This window comes from Thunnus thynnus, chromosome 18 (genome assembly GCF_963924715.1).
Source record: "Thunnus thynnus chromosome 18, fThuThy2.1, whole genome shotgun sequence".
NCBI lineage: Eukaryota > Metazoa > Chordata > Actinopteri > Scombriformes > Scombridae > Thunnus > Thunnus thynnus.
This window is the reverse complement of record NC_089534.1, coordinates 28,438,432-28,464,841: the sequence shown is the minus strand read 5'-3', so window position 1 is coordinate 28,464,841 and position 26,410 is coordinate 28,438,432. Positions and strand designations below refer to the sequence as shown.

Below are 26,410 nucleotides of genomic sequence, written 5' to 3'. Positions count from 1 at the left end.
TGCATTCATAGCTATTTACATTCTATTTAGTTGTATTTACTTGATGTTGAAAGAATCTCAGGCTGATGACGTGACTTACAGTTAAGTAAACCTTCACTCACTTTTCTCCCTGCAAAGCCAAATGAACTGCATATTTGGTCAGAATTAAGTGACTGTGAGGCAGAAGTCTCAGTTAAATCCAGTCTTCCAGCAGTCAAGTGTTGAGTTTTGACCTGGTGAGAGAATAAAACAGGCAGGTTGTATCACATTATAATTGTTTGTAATTGTGCATTGAAATGTAAAAAACACTATTAACATAGTTTCAAAGGCAAAATGTTTTAATATGTGTCATTTTAACCAGACAGATATCAGCTCATAAAGAGTTGTGACTGAGCTGGAACTGTTCTCCAGGACTTCAGACTGGCTTCAGTAAGACTTCACTCTGACATGTTTCACTGGACTTGAGACTGAACTTTGATGTGTCTTTATTTACTCAAGATTTGAATTGGATTTGCCCTCAAGGACCTGAAAAGACTTTACATGGACATGTTTCAATTCATTTGAGACGTGACTTGAACTTAGTTTAAGTAACTTGAGACTGGACTCAGACTTGTCTCTGTTGACTGGAGACTTGGACCTGCCTTCAAAAAACTGAAAACTTCAGACTTTACTTTGGGAGAATTGAGGCTTGACTCAGATTTGATTTGACTGACTTGATCGTTGTTGGACTTCTCACAGAGCCTTTAGACTTGACTCAGACATGTTTCAGTGTACAAGAGACTTACCTCAAAGATCTGAGACTTGCTTTGACTCATTACAAGTAACTTGTGACAGACTTGTCTCAGTGGACTCGAGGCTTGGCCTGGACTTGCTCTAATGGACTCGTAAACTTAAGACTTAACTTTGATGAGACTTGAGACTTGACTAGGACTTGTTTTGATTGACTAAACTCTGATTTAGAGTTACCTTTAAATCCTATATGTAAGTGTATGAAACGATAGATGAACTATTTTATCAGTTCAAACAGACAAGGAAACTGAAAAAGCAAATTTTCTTTGTAGATACTGCAGTTTCCCTGCATTCCCTTCCTTTCATTCACAAAGGCAGTTACTGCTTATGTCTGACAATATTTTTTTCTAATAAAATAATCAGCCTAAAACGGAGGTATTACAACTAATCTATCTGTTTGGCTTTGGCCAGGCTTAAAACTTCAAAAGCCTTTTAAAGGGAGGGAAATCTTTTCTTGTTGCTGAAACTCCTCAATCATTGAAAACTCTGCATTCATCCAGCTGGACTCTGTCGTCTAGAAAACATGATTTTGATTGGATTATACCTTTTAATCTCTTGTGATCAAAAACACTTTGTCATGTGGGGAACAGAAGTGGAGTTTGGGAGAACCTAATGTTCCTCAGTATCCACAAAAAGCCACAGAGCTGACACCACAGGCAGCTGTATGATGGAGGTCAAAGGTCAAGAAGAAAACAACCAGAAATCAACTGGAAAGTCACAAAAGAGACAATGTTCTCTCCAAAATGTGTGGTAAATATTGCTTTATGGTAAATATACTTTGTCCTTACACATTCCACTGATTTTTTTTTCTCTTTTTTTTGGAATTTTGTATGGAAACCTGTAGATAAAAATATGAATCTCAGATAACGCCGCTGTTTTCTAATGCAACTCACATCTTTCAAGAACTTTTCTATCTAAGAGCAAAACAGTATAAAGTTCATCACTGCACTAGTATCAAGTAACAGACCGCTCTGTGCAGGAAAAGTAGATTTTTCTTCAGAGTCTGCAGGCGGCTGGAGTAAAGAGAAGCTCAGACAGTGAGACAGATGTGGTCATCAAGTCTTACGTCAGTTTAAGAGGATGCCCTTACACTGTCCTACACTGCAAAAAATTATGATCTTAACAAAACCATGCAACTAGTCTTCAAATCTTCCGAAATTAGAGAAATATGTGAGTGAGATGAAATAATTTCACTTTTTCTTCCAGTTTTCAGGAGAAAAGCGTTTTTAAACAATAATATCAAGACATAAATAACTTGATCATTTGAGCAGATTGGAGGGTTCCCAATCTGTAAAAAACTTAAAACAAGCACATCTGCAGCAGGAATATTGGTGTCATCGTGTTCCCACTTTTTTTTTAATTTGGTCCTCGGAGGACAAGCTGCCTTCTCTCAGCAGCGTCTCTGCTTCTAACAGACTCGTCAAGAGGGACGTATGTTTTTTGCAGCGCGCTGCATGTGGTGCTGATGCTGCGCGCTCCTGAGCCAGAAAAAGCCTCTCTGGAGTCTGAAGACCAATCAGAGCGCTTATCAGACTTCACCATCCCGTCTCTCTCTGCAAAGCAGCCGGCGCACTAGTTCACCACAGTCCCTCGACTCTCACACCTTCCTCTTCCCTCTGACAGGAAGATGGTACCGTGCACAGAGCTTCCTGCACGCGGAGCGAAGGCGTCACTGATCGACTCGCTGCGGGACTTTTAAACTCATCATGCCGTTTTACGTCAGGTTTCTGGTTTTACTTTTGTGTTTGATTCTGATCGGTGAGTGCCGGAAACACAAAAGTAGGAAAAAGCGATGGTCTGCTCCGGCAGAGACTCACAAGCCAGGCACGTAAGTGTGGAAAACTTTTCTTTTTTAAATGTTATTCTATTTAAATGAAGCAGTGTTGTGAACTCTGACCTCCAGGCATGATCATAAAACAAACACAACAGCTAAAGGAAAATCGTTTGTTCTTCCTTCTCCATTGGATCTCTGAGAAGTCTGATTTACGCACAACTCTGCGCAATAGACCTATTAACACTGGCATCTGTGTGACACTGAACAGCACAGTGACAGTTAAGGTAGATGTCATCCTTCAAAAAAAAAAAAAAAAGTGGGAAAGGTTCCGATGCGGAGGCGTCTGTGCGGATTTTCCCTCCACTTCATTTCCAAGAACATCCAGGATGGCAACATTTACATGCGATCTGCGCAGCGCCAAACCCTGTTTCTATCAATTTCCAATGTGAGTCATTCATTAGTGAGGTTCTGGTAACTGAACATCTCGCCTCACTGCTATTTTGGGCTTAATTTGTAGGAACCAAACCGTGCGTAAAAAGCAGCCGTGCTGTCAGAGCGCAGCGGTCCGCTCCAACTCATCTGCGTGTGAAACCTTGTGCATGTTTACAAAAACACAGAAAATCAATGGAGATAAAAATATATGTTGGATTTTATTCCAGGTGAAGACAGATTCTTTGTTAGAATGGATTTGAGGGAGGAGAAGAAGGAGAGACGCCAAAAGCCGAAGAATTTCATGAATTCTTATTGAGCCAATTATTTGATGGTTATTTTTTCCTGGTTGTCACATCTCTGTTAACAGCCCTCTTGGATTTTATCTCTTTGCTGAACAAAGAACTAGCAGCAGACAGTGCTTCATTTCAATAATATTTCGAGATGGGCTCTGCATAGTAGGGCTGCAATAATCTCATCTGATGACTATTTTCTCAATTCTCAATTAGCTGATTAAGCAGTTGTTCTATAAAATGTAGGAAGATAGTGATGAGCCCAATGTGATGTGTTTAAATGTGTTGTTTTGTCTGATAAACAAAACCAAAGATTTATTTTAAGGGAAGATTAAAAAAACAGAAAATATTCATATTCACAGGAGCTGGACCTTCATATTGCTGTTTTGAATATGACTTCAAAGACTAATGCATCATCAAAATTGACAAATCGTTTAACTGACTAATTGATTCCACATTACTGCATTACCAGCTCCACACTAAGTTTTGACTGTGCTCTGGGTCAATCCCAGCCTTTTTGAGGCTCTTCATCTGAGCAGAATTTTGTTTTTACTGCAAAACCAATTGATTAACATTTTTTAAATGAACTGTGGTACATTCAAATGTGCAGAACAGCAATCACCTACAATTAAATTCACTAAAGAATGAATAATTGAACACAGTAACGTGCAGAAACTGAATCTAAAAGCAGCTCAGAAAAAAACATGAGGTACTTAAAATGATATAACAAAAAAGTGACCAGAGGGATTTGTAATTTGCTCACATAATGTCCTCTGCAAAGCCACGGGCCTCCTCCACTCTACCCAAAACCAACAATGAACTGATCCACTGATGAATATTACGTGTGTATGAAAGCCTGATATATTTCATTCCTCTGTAGAGCTCCATTGTTGTTCAAAAACAATTAAAAACATATAAGTGAGTCACACACATGTTCCTTCATCACCTTGAACATACACACTGTAGTTTACTTCAGACTCAATCCCACACACACGGTCCTGCTGCTACAAATACTCACTAGCGTATTAATCCACCACTGAAAATAGTCCCCAACAAATGCACTATATCCTCCTGTTTGAGTAACTTTTGTTGAAAACTACAGTACCCAGCTGGGAAATAGTCTTTTTAAAAAATAAAACTATATATTTGTGCGCTGCCTTTTACAGATTTGCATCTTCAGGAGGAACCAGTGTGTTTGGAGCTACAGACAGAAACATAGGAAACACTTCATACTGAACATTTCCACATCTCATGATTTACACTTAATGCCATCAAACATTCAGTGCCAATGTAGGAAGTAGTGTACCTTTTAAGTAGAGAGGTGGAAAGCAAACGCAACACACAGCAGCTGCATTGTGGATGGTTGCATCATTTGTCGCCCGTAGCACCCACTGAACGAGTCATACAGTCGACACACAGTCAGGATGTGCCAATCCAGAGACTGGATGTGATGAAATTGTTGCTTCTCTAGAGAGTTGTCATGTGTCAAGATGCCGCTGGTGTGAAGGCTAACACAGAAAGTAATGGTTGTGGGTGTTTTGATGCACATCACATCATATGCTTATGTGTGTTGCCCTTAATTAAGGGCGTGGACATCTGGGTGATCAGGCATGTAGTGGATCTGACTTCCATATGGGAGCATTCATGTTCTGTCATAGATTTACTAATTCTCTCCTTTTTTAATAACTCTAACACAACATTTTAAGTTGCCTAACCTTAGTTGTAGTTTAGGTGCCATAACCACGATCTTGCCCACCTTTAACTGGACTAAAGTTGCCATGCACAGATATTATCAGAAGAATCTTAAAAAAAACATTAGCATTGGACATAACGCAGGTTTTGCAGCAACATCAACCTTCTTCTGTGGCAATATGTTTGTGGAGTTGGAGAGATGGATGGACTACTGCATGGTTGGTTTTGATCTATTCATGGGGTTGTTGACAGTAGTCTCATTCTAATGACACTCTCTCCTCTCTGTCTGCTGCCTGCTGTCAGTCCTCTGTCGAAGAAGGTTGCGGATGGAACCAAAACCCGAAAGGTGAAGACTACCCACCTACTGCGCATAGATGAACATGACTTCACCATGAGGCCCGCCTTCGCAGGTAAGCTCAGGGGGCTTTACAATCAGTGATCATGTTGATGATAATGTGGGAATATATATCCATTGTTCTTGATCTTTAAAGAAGTCTTTTATCTGGTTGATATCACATCAACATAATAAGATGTTTCAGCTCAGCAGGAAGTTAACATTGACTCAGCCTGTCTGCTGTTAACGCGTCAAGGTTCACCTTTTGTTGAACCTGAGCGTGAAATGAATGATGATGCCACGCTGACTGGAAAGGCAGAGACAGGTTTATTTCTTCCACCTGTCTTCTTTTGAACTTGAATGTGAGACCTAAAGAGGACAGGAATAGACGAGATGTGGAGTTTGTAGCCTAAAGCCAAAAGGGAAAAAAGGAAGAAACTGAGAAATCCACAGCAGGTCCTATTACACTCTAAACACATAGTGATACAGAGTCAGACAGAGGTTATCCTGCAGCACCTCATAGAAAACCTCAAACAAACCTCTCATCCCCTCTGCCACTTCAGAGTGATGCCTCAAGATGAGTTCATTTCTCTGCCAGACCTTCCCACGTCTCAATGTCTGTATGTATCTTCCAGAACTGACACTGATCAGTCATGTGTTGGGTCTGAGTACAAGTGTGAGGGTGTATGTGTGTCCTTGCTTTACACCTTGAATGACAGGCCAATGGCAATGCTGCTGGGATTTGGGGAAGCAATTAAAAATAAGAAGCTTATTTGTTGAACTAAAGAGTCCCGTACTCTGGTATTTAACATAAATGGGCTCCATTTAAGCACAGGAGGAGGTGGCAAGCTAAATGAAATGTCATGCTCCTCTGGGACTATAGTTGCAGCCACAGATGGCAGCGTGGATCCCACTGAGGATCACTTTTTGTCTTGTGTTTGTCAGCTTTTGTTTCCCGGCGCAAGCAGCTTCTGCAGCAGCAGAAGAAGAAGAGGAAGAATGCAATCGTCTTATTCAAACATCATCAAAAGCTGACTTGTGTATGCGCCCCGCTGCTGCCTGTGAGACTGCCGCGTGCTCATTTGGCTGAGGAAGAAGTGTGTGTGCGCGCAGCAGCTGCTGTGGTTCCTCCTGGCTTCAAAAGGAGCGACTGCAGTGTTACTAATGAAAGCCTCTTATACGGCCGCTTCCTGTTTGCTGGGCGAACACTATCAAGAACCACGTTGTGACGTGCCAGTGAGGATGTCAGTGTAGGGATGGAGAAAATTCCCAAGTCACAATCACACAAATCCTGACTGTGGAGCATTTTATTGTCCAAATGCTCACAATAAACTGCTTGTGGTGAAAGCTTATCCCAAAGAACAAAGATATTGAATATAGAAATGTCATTTGCTTGGTTAAGATTCTTGTAGCTTCAGAGAGCAATGCTGGATGAGGTTTGCATTATCAATTATGTGCAGGTGGATGTGTGAATGTTGATAGGGTTTCTATTATCCTGATTAGAGCACCTGCGCTGCTCCCTCTGGCCGGTCCCCCGCTGTGGCCCGCAAATCTAACGTGTTCAGGAAGCTGAAGGGAAGAAGACATTTGTTTGGTGGGAGTATTTGTCATCACATCGGGTTGTGATTTCCTGGGTACATCTATTTATGGAGCTCCTCCTCCCTGTCTGCCTCGGGTTTAGAAACATATCTAACAGGGTGGATAGACCTGTCATGCATTAGTCACATTTGCATTAAAGAGACGGCGTGTTTCCCCCTCATTTGTGAAGAACCCTCCACCACATGCATCCTTTCTAATGCACGGGCCTCGCTGTCTAATTTAGCCAGGGTGAACCAATGGTGGATTTACACTTGCTAATCCATGAAAAGAAGAGCAATCCAGCATCATTAGGTGGAATGGATTGGGAGTTTTCTTCCCCTCTATTCTCGACACATCCATAGAAATTACATGAGGACATTTCCATCTTTGAAAGCTGAGTAAATGAACGACTGAGAATCCTTGCAAAGTGCAGCTGTAATGGGAGATATTTGACTCTCTGTGAAAGCTTTTCATGTCTAATTTACAAACTGACATTGTGTTTCAAGACAGCTGTGTTGTGTGTGGGGAGGATGATGGGCAGGTTTATGTATCCAGTAGCCCTTAAAGCACAACTATGAAACTTTACAATGAAAAAATTATGCAAATTTTTTCTTACAAATGAAAAGTTGAATTCAATAAAACATTCTGGTTACTTGGTCCAGTATGCTTATAACAGCTAATGTTTCTCACTTACATCTATTATCTACCCATGCAGATAGTTTTATGATTATTTATTAGATATCTGTCTCTGGGATTTCTTCCTCCATCTCAGTAGAATGGAGTTTAATGGAATTTTGTTTGTGATGCTCACAGTACAACATTGTATCCATCCAGCCAGAACCCTGCGCAGCATCTCAGGCTAATATCACTTTGGCCAATAAGCACAGGTTTTGATCTCAGTAGAGGCACAATGATACCAAACCTCAATGTGACATCAAAAGTTCAGGAAGCTGCACCTGACTGTTCACCATTTTACATTCTGTTTGTGTACAGCTTAAATAATGAGATGCAATGTGTTGATTAATGAGCTTTAGAGCTGTTGGCAGGTGTTTTTTTGAACTTTTGAACTTTGGTAAGCTTTTTTCCCTCTGCATCCAGTCTTTATGCTTTTCTAAAATAGTTTTCAAAGGCATTGTACACCTTTGTTGGGCAGTTGACAGCATAAAGATAACAGGAAATGAAGGAGAGAGAGAGAGATGGGGAATGATATGCAACAAAGGTCCACTGACAGACACAAACTGGAGATGTTGCAGCTCATGGTCTGCACATTAACTCCGGGGCCTTTTATTCCCCCATATTTCAGCAGCATTCGAGATGCTTTACATCCTTACCTAACCCTAACCCTAACCCTAACCCTCATCTACACTGTTACATTTTTAATATTAATTCTGTTCTGTGAGCACCACATACAGAAGTCCATTCACCTCCACTGTATTGGAGTGGAGGCTCAAATGTCAGAGAAAGATATCTGAAAATCTGGACAAATAATACAGAACTATTTGTGTGGCTAGATAGTACAAGAAGAAGATTTTTTTTCTTTTAAATCGAGAGCAAGGCAGCATTCCCAACCAGGCAAAGATCCCTAGACTCCAAGGGCCCCTGAAAGCCCCAGACTCACTGTGTTTGTTAGTTTGTTATAATTTGAGTGCAAATGTGTCAGTATCAACAGAAATCATAAGGCGATGGTTAATACCTGATCTTGTAGGCCTCACTAGTAGATGGTATTGATGTCAAAATGTAGTTTTAAGACTTTATTATTTCAGTTCACATTCCTAAATTAATATATGTTTGATCAAATTACCACAAATTAATTTGACACTGCAAACCTGGAGCCAAACACACTGTTTGGTACCTGGACCAAATATAATGAAGCTGCCATGTGTAGTGTGCTGTGTGCTCTGAACAGCTGAAGGCGACAGGGTACATACAGAATACAGCACACAGAGAGCGGGAGGAACAGGGCGTCCACAGCTCATTTTTGCCCCAGGGCTCCTTAGCGAGTTAATCCAGCCCTGTGGGTGAACTTACCCGTTAAATACTTGAGGAACACAAAGTTCCATTAGATTAGCACACAGCAGTAAAGACAGGCGGGAGCGCTCACACATCTTAAACAGTACCTGCAAAAACCCAAGAAACTGCCTCCAGAAGTGAAATTTTCCCGTTACACAATGTCAGGCTTACCATTTTAATATGCCTGAACATCTGCTGGTCCCTCCTCAACACCAACATGTATTTCTAATGTAACATACAAGTGTAACTTTCTTAATTAGAAACATTATGAAATTTCATCCACGGAGAGAAATGAAAGCCCATTTACACAGTGACTCAAATAATTAGCCTGATAAAAATTTCACTAGCTGGATAAATCCCCACACATAGCTAATAATATGTTTGCTTTTATGTCACTTTGTGCATGTGTATAGATTATATGCTTTTGTTTGTGCTCCCATGCTTTGGTAATAATTACATTTTAAAGAGCAAGAGGAGGTATTAAATGAAGCTATTGGGGTTTAGTGGTGCCTTAAAGAAAGCAGAACAATGAAACTATCACTCTGCTCATTCTGCAGGCTGCGTGCGCTCATTAACAGGCTGATTTGCATTTTAACTTTGACTTAGGGTGTTTTTCTCCACTGTGATGTTGATACTCAGTGTTGTGTTGGTCATGTTCAGGGGACTGTAAGGTCAGGGAGAGAGCATTGGCTGACGCACTCTTGCTTCATGCCCCATTTGATATCAGCCCACACGGAAGTACTACTGATGGCTAGAAGGGCCAGCAGGAATCATGAAGTGGAGCATTGCTATGATGCATTCATGAGTCTCATCTGATAATCAGTGACGTAGAATAATTCGCTGATGCTGTCAGCTCAAAATAGCAAAAGGAAATCTTCTGGCAAAACCACACGCAGGACATTTCTCCAGCACCCGACTGTCCCGTCTAACAAGCTTTGCCTTTTCAGTCTGAATGTGTGGCTAACCTTCAACACAGCAAACAGCCTTCCATAGCCTGTAATTTAGGGAACATTCACAGCTTTTACTCTCCTCTGGAAAGACCTTTTTCACCGCTGCTGTGTCCCCGCAGTGCTATTTACCACAGAATCAGTTCTCGCTGTGGCCTGCTGTGACCCAGCTGCGGAGAGAGCGGAGGCGAAACCACAGGCTGACCTCGCTCCATAAGCACCGCTGGCCGAGGCTTTTTTCTCAGCAGGTGTCTGGTGTTATGTCCACAGAGGCAACATGTCAGCAGGAGCTCAAGCTCTACTGAGTCTGGCACGTGATATGTGGCATATGGTGTGAGTGAGTGTAGGGAGGACACTCTGCTGACAGCTGGAACTGGGCACAAGTTAATATCCCCTCTTCCAGGTAGCAGCTTTGCCGTGTCACTAGTTATGTAAGGCTGGCACCCTCACCAGTGCAGATTAACAATACTTCAGCAGCCAATGTGACTCTATATGACTAATACACAAATGAAAGAAGGGTGTGTGAGTTTGTTTTGCTATTGATGATAAAGCATACCTATCTATATTCCTGCTAAATCCCAAACTGGCCTTAAATATAATCCTCTCAGTCAGCTAAACAAAACATATCAACAAATAGAGAATATTGTGTTTAATGCAAGTTCTCTGTGAAATCATTTGAGTCATTGGTCACGGCTCAGCAGGATACCCCGTCTTGTTATTTTAGGAGTGTGTGAGAGAATACAAATTATAACAGAACTGACACTCATATTTCTTTTGAAATAAAATAACATCTTTGCATAATTAATGTTTAATGATTAATATTCTTCATCGGAGACAAATAACAGCATCAAACAAGTTAACAAGACATTTTAGGAAGACTGATACAAAATTCTCTTTACCATTTTAAAAGTGTGTTCAGACAGAATGCAAAAAACATTTTCAATTCACTTTATTTGCACAAATTTTCTTGCTGGAGAGTATGCAGTCTGTGTTTATTCACTCCAAATAAGCCAGTGTACCAACTGTAAGTCAGCTGTAGCTTGCTTGCTACATATGCACTGTTCAGTGTGTGTGGAGTGTGAGTTTAATGTGACTAGACTGACCTCAGAAGTCACCAAGAATTCCAGTTCTTTCTGTTAGTTTTCTTCAGGTTCTCTTTTTTTAATCCTTGTTTCTGTGCCTTAATGAATTTTGGCAATAAAACCTCAGTCTAAGCATTTTTAACTCAAGTTTAAATGTCCTGACCTCAGTTTAAGTTGCCCTGGGCTCCACTTGCGTCTTGCTTGGCTCCTTGAGGCTGTAGTGTTCATTACTCTCCACAATACAAAGAAACAACTTACCGAGGATTTTTGACACCTTGTATGAGTATATGTATGGAGGGGCCAGTGGTGGAAGAAGTACTCAGATTCTTTACTTACAGTATGTAAAAGTACCAATACAGCAATGTAAAAATACTCTATTACAAGTAAAAGTCCTGCTTGAAAAATCCTATTACAGTAAAAGTACATGAGTATTATGGGCTTGATGTAGTTTAAGTATTGCAGTAAAAGTAGTGGTTTGGTCCCTCTGACTGATATATTATTATATATGACATCATTAGATTATTAATACTGAAGCATCAGTGTTAGAGCAGCATGTTACTGTTGGTGGAGCTGTTAACAACTCATAGACATGTGAAATGTGACCCCGACTACACACTGCTTTTTGTAAGACGTCAAAAGCCAAAAAGGTTGGAAACCACTGGTTTCATCTTTAACAATGTGTTGTATTTTAAAAGCTTGTTATATTATCCATTGTGTCAAATCTTCATCTGAAAAGTAACTAAAGCTGTCAAATAAATGTAGTGGAGTAGAAAGTACAATATTTGGGTGATTGATTGATTTGATTTATTGATTGGGAACAGTGTGCAGTTTTAAACATTAAAGATGCACTGCACTGGAGTTAGCTCGAAGCTAATTTGCATCTGTGGTCCCCCACAATCAAAACACACAACAGCACAACAACAAACAGTACAAAGCAAAAAAAAAAAAAACCCAAAAAAACCAAGACAAACAAAAAAACAAAAAAAAAAAAACAAAAAAAAAACCACACAAAACACATCATACAAAATACAAAGCTACACACAACAGCACATCAAATACACCCACAATGTCAATTTCCCTCTGAAATGTAGTGGAGCGGAAGTATAAAGTAGCATCAAATGGAAATACTCAAGTAAATTACAAGTACCTCAAAATTGTACTTAAGTACAATACTTGAGTAAATGTACTTAGTTACTTTCTACCACTGGGTGAACATGACATTTTGTAATCTGCCATCAAAGTCATGTTGAAAAGAAAACAAGACTGACTGTTGGTAGGAGATGGGATTTGAGTCACAATCTCTCATCACCCAGACCTACTAAGACAATTAGAGGCACTATAACAATGTCAGGCTATTTCCACATCTTCTGATACAGAGAGGAGAGATTATTTGCATGACCACAAGGCATTCGTTTTAGCAGTTGACTGTTCTCTGGTGAGGAGTATACTGTCTTCTTTAGCATATCATTAGTGTATCTCCTCAGGGGACTATGATTAGCTAACTACCTAGACTAGGGATGCATAGTTAGCTGACTACAGTGTAAACCCCAGCCCAGTATCCTGAGGAACTATGTTCATGTTGGCTTTTTCTGCTGCATATAATGTATGTCCAGTGCCAGTGCAAGATGTATTGTGTCCTTTATGTCACAAAATGGTGTGAGAGAGCATCTGACTTTCATATGCAGGACAACAGTTAAAGGACAGGTTCACAAATTTTCAAGTTTGTCTTAAAACAACAGTCAGGAGCCCAAATGAACAGTAAAACTCCTCCCTCTGTGCAAAAATGCAATTAAAAGTTTATCTGAAGCTAATATGAAGTTTTAGCCGTTCAGATTAGTCAAATCAAGTAGATATCTTTCAATGTTACAGTCTTTTTAGTGCCAAAGTTCCTCTTTTTGTTACTATACTTCCACCACAGCTCAACAGGGAAACAACAAAGAGGGAATTAGATGCTAAAAAGACTGTAAATGTGTCAGATATCCATTTGATATGACTAACTCAGACTGCTGAAGCCTCATATAAGCTTCACATCAACATTTAAATACATTTTTGCACTAAATGACTGTTTGGACACACTGACTAATGGTCAGTATGAACAGGAGGAATGATTACAGTGAGGAAAACCTCTTTCACTGTTCATATGGACACCTGACTGTTGTTTTAAGACATGCTTGAAAAATTGTGAACCTTCCCTTTAAAGTGGGTTTGTTCTTGACGTCCTGTCTTAAAGAGCAGCCCTGTGTCAATATGTAGTTTAAAGACTAGATTCAGTTTTGGGTTTACATGATGCATATCATTAAATTATTTTGTGTTTAATCAAATCATACCACACAGCAATGTTCACATGGACACATGACTGTTGTTTTAAGACACACTTAAAAAATTGTGAGCCTGTCCTTTAAGGTTTGCTGAAACTGAAACCATGAGTTTTACATTAAGTGTTTTAGTTGCCTAAACTAAAACAAAAAGTTTAAGAGACTGAAGCTCTACTATTGAACTGCATACTGTGAACGAAACTTGGCATGTATGTTCAAGACTTACTGCAGGATGTCTCAGACACCTGACTAAAAAGCAAGGAATCTCTTGTCTCTCGTCTGTCTGTCTGTATGTCCTTTGCATGTTTCGAGAACCATTCATCCAATCGACCTTACACTCAGCAGGTGTGCTGGGGACTCAAGGACATGCAATGTTGAATTTGGTGCAATTTGGACACGCGTCATGTTTACTATGAATTAACTTTGAATAAACAAGTGAACATCGAGCTGCTCAGCTCTGTGCCTGAGTGCAGCGGGAGCTGTTTGATATAAACACCCTCACATCACAGCAGGGCGGGACCTCTGGGCTCTGACTCTACTTCACACTTGGCGGATGTACTGCTGAGGACTCAAGGAAGTGCAGTGTTGAGTGTGAATTTGTTTCGACATGCGACACATTTAATTAACTTTGAATAAACAAGCAAACAGCAGGGGCTGTTTGATATAAACACCCTCACATCACAGCAGGGTGGGGCTTCTGGGCTCTGACTTGCTGAGCGGGACAAAGGCATGCGCCCCCCTCAGTTAAATTGCCTGAGAGAGAAGAATGAGCATACACAGGAGTATTTTTACAGAGGTGGAGGCAGCAAAACTAGCCAATAGGAGCGCAGACACGTTTGATTGGCAGCAGAATCAACCAATGGAAGGCTATAAACTGCCTCTACAGTTGAACCTCAGTTTAGTCTCGCTGGTGAAGTTTCTGTCTGGATTTAAACCATTTAATTCATTGATTCCCCATCATTTTAACTGATATGTTTGTCAATTGATATATACATATGCGGTTCTTGAGAAATAATAACCAATCGGCCCGTTCTGAACAGGCACGTTTCGAATGGGCACTGCACCATACTGTCATGCACAGATATTGTAGAAAGAAATAACAAAATCCAGCGTTTTGCAGGACTGTCCAATATCAATGTTCTCTCTGGTGATCGTGTTGGTAAACTCATTTACTGTATATTCCTTTTGATTTCCAATTAACACATTTTAGTGCAAGTTCCCACATTAGTATGATGTGCATCTTTGCATATAACAGTAGGACATACTGTATTATGGAATGCACTACTCGGTTCCAATCCTGAGTATGATACATGACTTGTTCAAACAACATACTAGAAGACACTACAACTGAAAAATATGGATATAAACTCTAATCTGTCTGACTGATATTCATCTGCAGGTCCAGCTGTTCCTGTTGGAGTGGATGTTCAGGTGGAGAGCTTGGACAGCATATCAGAAGTAGACATGGTAAGTGGCTTGAGGTTGTTAAATGCCACACGGTACACACAGTAAGGATCAGGGGAAAATGGATTCCAAAAAGAATTGAAATCTGCTGCAGATACGGAAAATAACAGTAATTAGAATAGATTCAGTCTGGGTAGAAAAATAGAGGATTACATGGATTATTCTGTCTCTTTAACTGAATATCCAATCAGGTTTGCTAGCAAAACGAAAACAGAAAGTAATGAGATTATTGAAGAGGTAGAAATATAATATTACTATTCCAGTAGATTATGTTACAAATCTAACTTGTAAATCTGTGACAGATTCAGCTCTGAAAGTTGCTGACTTTAACAAATGGACTCACTCTGATCCAACACATGGGGAAGAAGCTCTTCTCAAACAAAGCAGCTAATGAGGCATTGCATGAACATTCTTCAGTAACAGCATGAAAATGGACATATGAGCACCACAGGGACTACGTCTGTGGTAACACTTCTCAATCCAACTTTTTCTTTTTGTAAGAACTAGATCAGATTCTAAATGTGGTTTAATAAAGCAATCAATAGTTGCTCCTCTGATACCAGTGTTCTTTTACTGGCATCTGTACATCACTGGGAGGTTGAAATGACAGATTAAGGTATCCTTTTAGTTCTAGTTATTTAGTTGTTGTTTTCAGTAGGATCATTAGAATTACATTATGAAAGCTCAGTGGTAGGAATTGTTTATTTTGCTCAAAGTCAAACTGAATGCATGTTGAGTAATGTAATTAAACCTTCTGTTCTGGAACCATAAATTGGATCCAAAACTGCCATCCTGATGTTGTGTAAGCTCTCGTTTGCAAGGACAGTCAAGGATTACATTTAATTTGGATCCCGGGGTTTTGTATTTAATTGTTTTGGGACAGAAAGGGAAAAATGAACGATTCCAGGCGATGGCTGCTCTTAATGACATTATGTTATGGCACAAAGCTGTAGGATGCCTGACAGTTACAGCAAATGATCTATTCCTGTGTCATTTAGGAAGAGTCCAGTTTTGCAAAAACAAGAGGATAAGGATAAGGCTGGCATTATTCTGTACTTTTCTTGTGGTAAACAAATCTAAAAACAACACTGTGTTAGTCAGTTTCTCAATATTTTCTGATTTCCTACTCCGTCTGTGGCACTCAGACCCCATTGGTTCCTTCTGAAGAAATAAATCTTGATTTCAAAATTCAAAATTATGATTGATGGATGAATGAATAGTTTAACAGACCTTCTTTTTATTGGAACCTCTCATTACCAATGATATGAAAGAATGTTAGCTTAAAGGATGGGTTCACAATTATTCAAGTCTGTCCTAAAACAACAGTCAGGAGCCCAAATGAACATTGAAACATGTTTTTCTTACCATAATCATTCCTCCTGTTCGTACTGACTATTAGAAGATCCTTTCATAATGCACTATCAATGTAAGTGATGGGGGACAAAATCCACAGTCCTCCTTCTGTGCAAAAAATTAAAGTTTACTTGAAGCTAATGTGAAGCTTTAGCCATACAAATAAGTCAGATCAAGTCAATATCTTCCAAAGTTACAGTCTTTTTAGTGCAACATTCCTTTTTTTTGTTACAATCCTTCCACTGCACCTGAACAGGTAAACACTGTCGCTCAAGACACAAAGAGGGGATTTTTTGCTAAAAAAGACTAACTGTGTAACTGAAGCTGAAGCCTCATATTAGCTTCAGATCAACTTTTAAATATATTTTTGCTCAAAGATTTTGTCCCCCATCACTTACATTGTAAGTGCATTATGAAGAGATCTTCTGATGGTCAGTCTGAACAGGAGGAATGATTAAAACAAGAAAAACATGTTTCCGTGTTCATTTGGGCTCCTGACTGTTGCTTTAAGATACACTTGAAACTAATTTACTAAAAGTTAATTCAATCATTTGTAGCAGTTTACACTGCTTCAATGAGATTTGCAACACACAATTAGTATTTTATTGTATTTATAAATGTTATACAATTTTATGATGATTGAAATAGACAACATTTAGAAGGCATAATAGTGCAAAATGTGCTTTAAGTGTTCAGTGAGTGACCTAAACAATCATGAAGGAAAATAATGTTCTGTTCTGTAATTTTCTCTGTCCAAGCCAACTTCATAGCTGAAGTATAACACAGTAATTGTACAGCATGTTGAGAAACAAGGGCTGGAATTATGCACACTAAAGCACATACAGTTTTAAGTCATTAAATTGTGATAAAAACATGTCATTCCTGATTACCCTAATGCAAATATGGATACTTGTGTTGTGGTTCAGTTATTTGTGTATGTCTGAGAATGTATGTATTTAAGAGTAAGGGGCCAATTGAGCCCACTGCATATGACTATATGGGACTATTTTCAGTGGCAAATGAATCCACATTTGGTGCTCTAATGAATATTTCTGGCAGCAGGAGTGTGTGTGTGGGATTGAGTCAAAATAAACTACAGTGTGTGTGTTCACAGTAATGAAGGAACATGTCACCCAGTGTAACAGTGTGGCTCATTGATGTTTTTAATATTTTTTGGATAACAATGGAGCTCTCTGGCACAGAGGAAGAAGATATGTCAGACTTTGATACACACACAACACTTGTTATTTGATCAATCCATTGTTATTGTGAATTTTCATGGGATTTGCTGACAATAACGAGAATATACATTAACAGTGAATGCGACAACAGCACTAGTAGAGTCATAAAGTCATGGCACTGAGCCATTAACACAGCAATATATGTCTTATGTTTGCTAAATTATCTAACATTAGCCACCATCCTGGTCATACCAGACAAGTGAGCCTGTAGCAAAACAACTGAGTGTATTGAACTGAGAAAGAAAGCGTTTTGTTGCTAATGAATACAACTCTTCATTTTGTGGCAGTTGGATAATAATACATGCTTGAATGTAGTATATCAGTAGCACAAGTAAAGTCAGTCTGATTCATTATATTCAGTTATACAACAATATCTACCTAAAGTTTGCTAACATTAGTCACCATTAGCTACTGCAGCAATTATGAGATAATGGTTAATGCTAAAGTGTAGTACAACAGTAGCACAGGTACAGTACTATGCAGCAAACTGACTCAATAATGATAGTTACACCGCATTAACTATCTTATGTTTGCTAATATTAGCTAACATCAGTGACCATAAGCTACTGGTCATACTAGACCAAGAGTGGTTGTAACAAACAAACACCTGAGTGTACTGAACTGAGCAAGAGTCTGTTTTATTGCTAATCAACTCAAATTTTTATTTGTAATAGACAGAATCTGTTATTTCTTCTTTTCAAAAGTAACACAGTATTGCTTCAAGAGGTTTCAGGGCATTTAAAATCAAGTTTGTCAGTTATCAGTACCCTAAAATAATAATTCAAGAATACAGACTTAGGATCACAACACTTGAAATACCTCTCATTAGTAAACTTACAGCATTACAGTTATACCTCATCTGAGAGATCTAGACATGCCCCTGACCTCATCTTATGCAACATCAAAGGTATTTTCGCGGTGGGTGCCAAGAGTACAATGTGTTGCTGCAGCCATTATTCCAAACTGATTTGGTCTTATGTAATGACATGAGGAGAAAGGGATAGAGGATGATCTCCTGTGGCAGGACCACTCCTGCCTGCATAGCAACAGGGGGAAGGAGGCGAGAAGTCAAGGGTAATCTAGGACCAATGGAAGCTCTGGACTGCACTTAGTTAACATATGTTCGACACTTCTGTTGACCATGTATGTTTAGTCATAAACAATCCATATAATCCAGCAGTGGCCGGCCGCAACAGTGTAATCCCAGTGGAATTCAATAAACCAGAAGCGGTAAACAAGTAGAGTCCTAGTGAGACTTAATCCAGAGGATGTTTCTGCTTCTGTCACCCCTCCCCCTACTCCCCCAGGACTTTACCATGACCCTGTATCTGAGGCACTACTGGAAGGATGAGAGGCTGGCCTTCCCCAGCTCCACCAACAAGAGCATGACCTTTGACGGCCGCCTGGTGAAGAAAATCTGGGTGCCGGATGTGTTTTTCGTCCACTCCAAGAGGTCTTTCATCCACGACACCACTACTGACAACATCATGCTGCGGGTCTTCCCCGACGGTCACGTCCTCTACAGCCTGAGGTTAGGACAGGAAGCTCCCACACACACACATATGTGCCTACACAGGGTTTCCTCACACCAACAAAATGAGACTTGGCAGGTCCTTGTGCAGCACGCACAGAGATGGTGTGGTTTACACTCTGCTTTTAATTCCCTAGGGTTACAGTTACTGCTGCGTGCAACATGGATTTCAGTCGGTTCCCACTGGACTCGCAGACATGCACACTGGAGCTGGAGAGCTGTAAGAATTCAAGTTCCCTCACACTCCTCTCTTTTGCCAAGAAGTTATTAAAGGCCTAAAGCATTTTGCAGCATGTTGTCTCAACCAGCATCACACTTACCAGAAACATAGAATAGTGATTTATCAGTGAGAAGTCGGTGCACAACAACAGTGGAGATTCCTCTATCATGTTTTAACATCCGTGGGTGTTACTACATTGACAGATGGCATTGTTAAGTTTCTGATCTGTTTTTCAGTCTTAGCAATGATCCAGTTACTGCTGCTGATATGAAACAAATACAACTCTACACTTAAATTCATGCTTTCTGTCCATCAGATGCTTACACAGACGAGGACCTGATGCTGTATTGGAAGAGTGGTGATGAGTCTCTGAGCACCGACGACAGGATTTCTCTTTCTCAGTTCCTCATCCAGAAGTTTCACACTACCTCCAGACTGGCTTTCTACAGCAGCACAGGTACAGTGGCAAAATGAATGATCAGTGGAATTTTGTGTAAGGCTGAATTACCAAATGCGCAAATAAGCGCTCAACAGCTGCAAGGTCCCTGACCCTCAAAGTCGCCAGCACTGACAAATAAAAGCCGGTTGCTAACAAAGGCCAGGTAAAAAAAACCATTGAGGTTGAAATTACCTGTAGCCTACACGACAACACACATGGTAAATTTGATATAACATGTATTCCCACTGCACTAATTACATCAGTACAACAACAGAGTCATGTTATACTTGCCACTCTGCTGCTCTGAGTTACTTTTATTAACATAAATAATGTTTTCAAACTCTAATTAATTCCAGTCGGGGGTTTTTTTCTTTGCCGTAGCTACTGCCATTAAAACTCAACACTTCTGATGTTCTTGGGTTGTTTTTTTAGATGAAAAGCCAACCTAAAAAGAGAAGGCTGCAAGAGTTTTACTGAATTCTGGAAGAAGTGTTGAGTTTCATTCATGACAGCTTAACATCATTAAGGGAAAAAGACAAAGTGGAATGCCTGACGTTACTCTTGCTCTACTGATGGAATTAGTGCTGTGGAAATGGACATTATACTGATTAATCAAGACAACAGGTCAACATGAAGCAAGTGTTGAGTTTGTACCTTATCTGGGGAACAGGGGAAATTGGAAGTAAAGGCCATTATATTTATATAGTACATTTTATAATACAAAGGCAATTCAAAGCTCCTCATATAATGCAAAATTAAGAACAAAAAAAGATTTTTAAAAAGAGAGAATAGAAGACAGCTCAGAATGTAAGTGCAAGGTGAATGCTTGACAGTTTCTGAGCTGGATTTAAAGGTAGTTAAAGTCAGGGTGACTCCTCAGTGCTGCTTCTACATGTTTAGTTTGGACTCTGGGAACAGTTTCCAGACCACTACTTGATGACTTGAACAGCTGAGAGGGTTCATATGGTAAAAAAAGACATATTCTGATTCCAAACCATTTGAGAACAAGTAGTAGTTTGGACTCTATTGAATACATAATGGAAGCTGGGCTGTAGAACTCGGGTCTGACTTGCCTCCGTCAGGTTTTGACCAAGCCAACTAGACTTGGTCAAGACCAAAGTTATTTTTTATTTTGGCCTGTGCTGCCTGCTGCTCTGGCAGCAGACTGGAGAGGCACTCTTCTATATTCTGTCATTTACAAGTGCAGGTAATGCTTGTCTTATCATTGTGCGATGATATTTAGTTTCCATATAATTATATATAATGACATAACATATAATTATATGTTTTTCTGAGAGCTGTAATCAAGATTTCCTGCTGCTGTCACATTTCAGTCTTTTCTAAAGGACAGTACTTGGTCTTGACTCTGACAGTAACCCCATTTGGACTCTCTCTTTACTCGATCCAACTTAAACTTGTCTCAGACTGAGGTGATCTTGACTACAGTCCTGGTGCAGACACCTGAGAATTGGTGTGATGTCCTCACTTTTCTTCTTCTGTGTAAGGATCCTAGAAGCAACATTCTGAATGAGCTGAAGTAGTTTGAAGATCTTCAAAGGATTTGAAATCCTTGCCATTGCCAGTTTTGACACTTTTGGCCCATTAGGGCTGTTTTTTTAAAGGGTTGATGTTGTTCTGTTCATTTGCAGTGCCACCACTGCCTCACTGAGTGACAAAATAGCGTTGCTGAAACTACTAAGGCAGTTGTATTTTTAAAAATCAGCAAACAATGATTTTTCCATCTGATGTCAACTCAAAAATGGTTCCTCACATTACTTCACAACACAATAACAATAGCCTGGTTTACCCACAGAGCAACATGGTCAGATGGATAGAGCATTATACACATAGGTTATGACTCAAACAGATAAATAAAAATTGAACATACTGTTTTCTCCCACGTGCTAAAGATAATTCAAATTTTTAAATAAAAATAGAGAGTCCTAGCATCCATCTTAACACACTGTATTGCCTGGGGTGGCTGTGGTTCAGGAGGTAGAGCAGGTCATCCACAAACTGGAAGAGTGGTGGTTCGATTCCCCGCTCCTCCAGTCCGCATGTTGAAGTGTCCTTGGGCAAGATACTGAACCCCAAATTGCCCCTGATGGCTGTGGCATCTGTGTAGGAATAAGTTAGTTCCTACTGATGTGCAGGTTGGGACTTTGCATGGCAGCCCCTGCCATCAGTGTGTGAATGGGTGAATGTGGCTTGTAGTGTGAAAGTGCTTTGAGTGGTTGGAAGACTAGAAATGTGTTATATAAGTGCAGCCATTTACCATTGCAGTTAAGTTGGTGTCTTACATTTGAAAAAGTAGCAATTTGTCTTTCAAGGAGCAATTGTCCTGGGTAGCACTATTCATGAGCCTCATGGTTATCAGAGATAAAACATAGTTCTTGCTATAGGTAGGAGACAGTAAGAGCTCTCTACGTTCACTTTAAGAATAATTATTTGTCCTGCCTCAATGAGATTTTATTCATCCAATGAGATCATCACTGTATGCAGAGATAAGTACTTCATCTGTGGAGTTTGTAACTCAAGAAAACTGAGGGGAAAAATGTGTGAAATACACATAATTGGGCTATTGTTTATTATTTATTTTAATATATTTCATGTATTTCTGCCTTTTTCTACCTTTCTGTGCTTTTGCTGTCATAGATTTTGTTATCCAATGCAATTATCTCTTTCCTGTTCAGCTTTTATTTTATTTGTTTGGTTTGGTTTCATACACCGCTTCAGATTTCCATCATCCCTGTGCATATTATTATGTATTTCACCTCATTCTGTGTTTTGTGTGTATGTTCTGTCATTTTAGCACATCATTCCCCTGCTTTACCTCTGACACGTAAACAATATAAATTGCAAACATCTGATGTGTTTTGCTTCTTCCCTGTCTCTAGGCTGGTACAACCGTCTGTACATCAACTTCACTCTGCGGCGTCACATCTTCTTTTTCCTGCTGCAGACCTACTTCCCTGCCACTCTGATGGTCATGTTGTCCTGGGTGTCCTTCTGGATTGACCGCAGGGCCGTCCCCGCTAGAGTCTCATTAGGTAAGAAGATATGCAACACACTGACCTGTCCTGTCCGTTCAAATTCAGTGTGTGTCCAAAGCACATCATAATGACCTGAGAGCATAACCCAGTTAGAATGGCTGAACCCCAGAGGAACCACACTGTTAAAGGAAAGTTCAACATTTTGGGAAATTTGCTTATTCACTTTCTTCACCAAATAGCCTGGCTCTATCCAAAAGAAAAACATCTACCATTGCCTCAGAAGCCCACTAATAATCACAATACATGATAAAAAAATGTCAAACGACAGCTTAACAGAGTTAGTCTAGAGCTATTTCCTGGTGAAAAGCTACTGGGCCTTTGCAGAGACCAAAACCCAAATAAAACCTGTGCTCATGGACCATAATTGGCGACTTTTGCTACAGCCGGACATGCTGTACTGAAATGCTGGGTGGATGGATACATTGTTAAGAAATAGTATATAAAACCAGTCCATGTATCGGTTAAATAAACAAGATAGAATATGTTAATTAATAGGGATGTGCCCGAATCCAAATATGTTATTTGGCAATGTTATGGAATTTTTCATCTTTAGGGGTTATACTGGGTCAAGCGTGGGCCTTGAGGTCACACTAATAAGCAGAAGGAGGCATTTTCTTCTTTCCTTGAGACTGAGAGTAACTGTCTGTGATGTTTGGGAAAACTGGAGCCACTCTGATAAAGTGAGTGAATTGGCATTGTTAACCAAGGTCAGGAAGATGGCCCAAGACTCCCTAGACACCACAGATAGGTGATTGTGCAGATTTATATTGGCATAACCAGACTGTGCTGACAGTGACCTGAAAGTACCATGCAACGTGACCTGAACTAACACGGGTAAAGTGGAGCTCCTTGTTTAGAAACTAAATGAGCCAATAAGACTAATTTTTCATATTGTGGGATGATTTGTTGGGGTTAAAGACTAAAAGTCAGACTTTCAGAAGGGAGAATGGGAAGAGACGATCTTGTGCAGAACACCTTGATGTCTACTGTTTCTGTTTTCCGCTTGGCCAAGTGTTTCGATAAATATTCTCAGCATAAGACATCAAGGCTCCTGTACACTTTCCTCACCATGGTGTTGACCAATGCTCAGAATTTCTCAACAACAGGTTAAGCACAAATATTGGGTTTTTTATGAACATTTATTTCGTACAAATATTTTAAAACTTATTTGTTTTTGGGAAGAAAAAAAAACATGTCAAATTACATCTCAGTCTCTCTCCTCTGCTCCGCTGTTACGTCTATCCGCAGGTCTCAACTAGGGGAATCATATCCACCTGCTACATGATGCACATTTCCTTATTTGGACATCACTTACGGAGTTGGGGGTGTTCCCCAGAGATAAAGCTGAGTTACTCACACATGCAAAGTGCTTTTAAGGGATTCTCTATAACCTGTTGTTGCCCTTCTCCTTGCCACAAAGTTAGGTTGTAATAAATAGGCAATAAATGAAAAGTGCAAAGCAATAATCGCCTTTGAAGTTCTTCCCTACACGTTACATGCTGTGCTGTCTCTGTGTTATGGGTGTATAAATAGGTAGAGGTCTGTCTGCAGTGAGGCAATGAGTAAAGTTTTAGCTTAGTAGTCAGCGCAGTCATCAATGATCTGGGACACTCCAGTTCCAGACCCAGTGTGGGGACCTCCTTCGTAAGATAGTTTATTCATAAACACACAGCTCTCTGCACATCCCTATTAATTAGTTTGTTTTAGAGGTGTTGGTAGGTGTATTTTTGAACTTTGGACAGAGTCAGGCAAGCTGCTTCCCCCTGCTTCCAGCCTTTATGCTAAGCTAGGCTAACCACATGCTCACTCCAGCTCTGTACACAAAGACATAAGACTGAGATAAATCTTCTCATCTCATTGAACTATTCCATTAACTTTTTAAAGTTGCTATGTGCATTATTGTCATATCAATAAAATGCTACAACAATTTAGTGGTATTGCTTTTTACATCTCTCACAGTCTCAGTCACAGGAACTACAAAGGAGTATTGCTTTGCAATTGACTTTGCTGCACTACCAATATCAAACTTGATTTTGTGGTGTATTCCTCTACCAACAGTTGCAGACCAGAAAAAGTGTTGCTAAAGGATATGTAGAGTAGCCTGATAGGCATAAGCCTAGATTTGTTTCAATTGTAACAAAGTGCTTCCCTCTTGTAGATCACTGCTCTCTGCACCTATCGTGCAGCTGAATGTTAATATTCACACATACTCTCTACAAGTGTTGTCCTCCTGAGAGATACAGGAAATCACTAAATTCAGAAACAAATTCGACAACTTTTAAAATTCTAACTGTGAAAAGAGTTGTTGGAGGGCATATTTTTTCACTTTTGACAGAGCTGGGCTGGCTCAGTTTCTTGTTTCTAGTCTTTATCCTACATGTCCCAGATCCCTCTCTCTACTGCACAGAGAGATGAAATGGATATTTCCAAAAAAGCCCTCTTGATGCCATGCTAACACTAGGTTGTATATTCTCTGTGCTTCAGGTATAACCACGGTGCTCACCATGTCTACCATTATCACTGGAGTCAACGCCTCCATGCCCAGGGTCTCCTACATCAAAGCTGTGGATATTTACCTCTGGGTCAGTTTTGTCTTTGTCTTCCTGTCTGTGCTTGAATATGCTGCTGTCAACTACCTGACAACGGTGAGGGACGGAAAAGACCGGAAGCTCCGAGAAAAAGTCAGGGAACAGGTAACAAAGACCTTTTCAGAAATGGAACACATCTCTAAACTGTGCTTTTAGCTTTTTACTCAAACTTGATTCTTTCCCTTCTCTTGCCCAGTCCCAGACGCTCCCCTGCACCTGTGGCATGTCTCATGCCAGGACCATGATGCTGGATGGGACGTACAGCGAGGCGGATGCCAACAGCCTGGCAGGGTACACCAGGGCCTCCATGGCTGCTGAGGATGCGTCAGAAAAACAGGAGCGAATGGTGGTGCATCTCTCCCTTGACAATGAGTCCACGGGGACCAAGAAGAAGGGCATCCGCGGTTTCCGGATCATCCAGAACACCCACACCATCGACACCTACTCTCGCATGATCTTCCCTGGCGCCTACATCCTCTTTAACCTGATCTACTGGTGTGTGTACTGCTGAGTGTGTGCGTTTTAGCCCAAACTGTTGCAGTGAAAGGAAGAACTGGGAAACCATTTCGTTAACCTTAGAAAAGAGGTATTTGTTTCCATCCTGTATGTTCAGGTGGAGCAACATGATCGGCAGGATGGCTGAAGATTATCACACGCTTCTGAGTGTGAATATCCTCAACTCTGGCTCACATATCAGCGCTGGACGCGACTGCTTATTCAGCTTCTATTCCTTTACATTATTTTATCACAAAATCATATGTACCCCAATCATATTCCAGGGACCTCCTGGGGCTGGTTGCACATAGTTTTGCTCCTAGATTAGTATTATGCCAAAAACAGACTAATTTTAAGCATAACATACACAATAGCCACCCCACCCTAAGGCTGTCTGGGAATGAAGAGCTGGACAGACATTATTATACCTTGGAGAAAAATCTAGTATACTACAACTTGGGTTTTAGTTTTTCTAACTCCAGCCATCTTTTATGATAACAGCATACTCATAACTATCGTAATGACCACTCGTGTTTGTTGCCCTGTTGGACCCATTTTTAAAGATGATGTTGTGTTCCCAGATCTCTAAAATGACTTTGGTGAGTTAAAGGTTATCATAATTAGTAGAGCCAAGGGCTGGAGATACAAAAATAAAACCTAAGCTGAAACTCAAAGCTTGTGTAACCCACCTCTTGACTGTTTACATCCATATTTCCATTCCTTTTTGTAATAACTGCATTAACACGATTTACTTTTGTCCTATGTCTTTCCATTTTAAAATTTTCTCTGCAACACTTATCACTG

The 26,410-nt window shown here is 40.1% G+C and overlaps 1 protein-coding gene across 1 annotated transcript; it reads left to right on the top strand.

Moving 5' to 3' along the window:
• The first annotated feature begins 1,995 nt into the window (after positions 1 to 1,995).
• Positions 1,996 to 26,073, top strand: LOC137168820 (gamma-aminobutyric acid receptor subunit rho-2-like). Its single transcript, XM_067571615.1, has 9 exons — positions 1,996 to 2,596; positions 5,260 to 5,366; positions 14,622 to 14,689; positions 18,588 to 18,811; positions 18,949 to 19,031; positions 19,348 to 19,488; positions 22,368 to 22,520; positions 25,008 to 25,216; positions 25,308 to 26,073. Exons 1-9 carry the CDS (start codon positions 2,475 to 2,477, stop codon positions 25,620 to 25,622), a joined length of 1,422 nt encoding a protein of 473 aa, XP_067427716.1. The 5' UTR covers positions 1,996 to 2,474; the 3' UTR covers positions 25,623 to 26,073.
• Positions 26,074 to 26,410: the final 337 nt, after the last annotated feature.

Excerpts from the sequence above, each read along its gene's own strand:
- LOC137168820 (XM_067571615.1), top strand. The coding sequence starts at position 2,475 with ATGCCGTTTTACGTCAGGTTTCTGGTTTTACTTTTGTGTTTGATTCTG. Across the intron at positions 14,690-18,587 it reads GCATATCAGAAGTAGACATG|GACTTTACCATGACCCTGTA; the intron begins GTAAGTGGCTTG and ends CTACTCCCCCAG. Across the intron at positions 19,489-22,367 it reads GGCTTTCTACAGCAGCACAG|GCTGGTACAACCGTCTGTAC; the intron begins GTACAGTGGCAA and ends CCCTGTCTCTAG.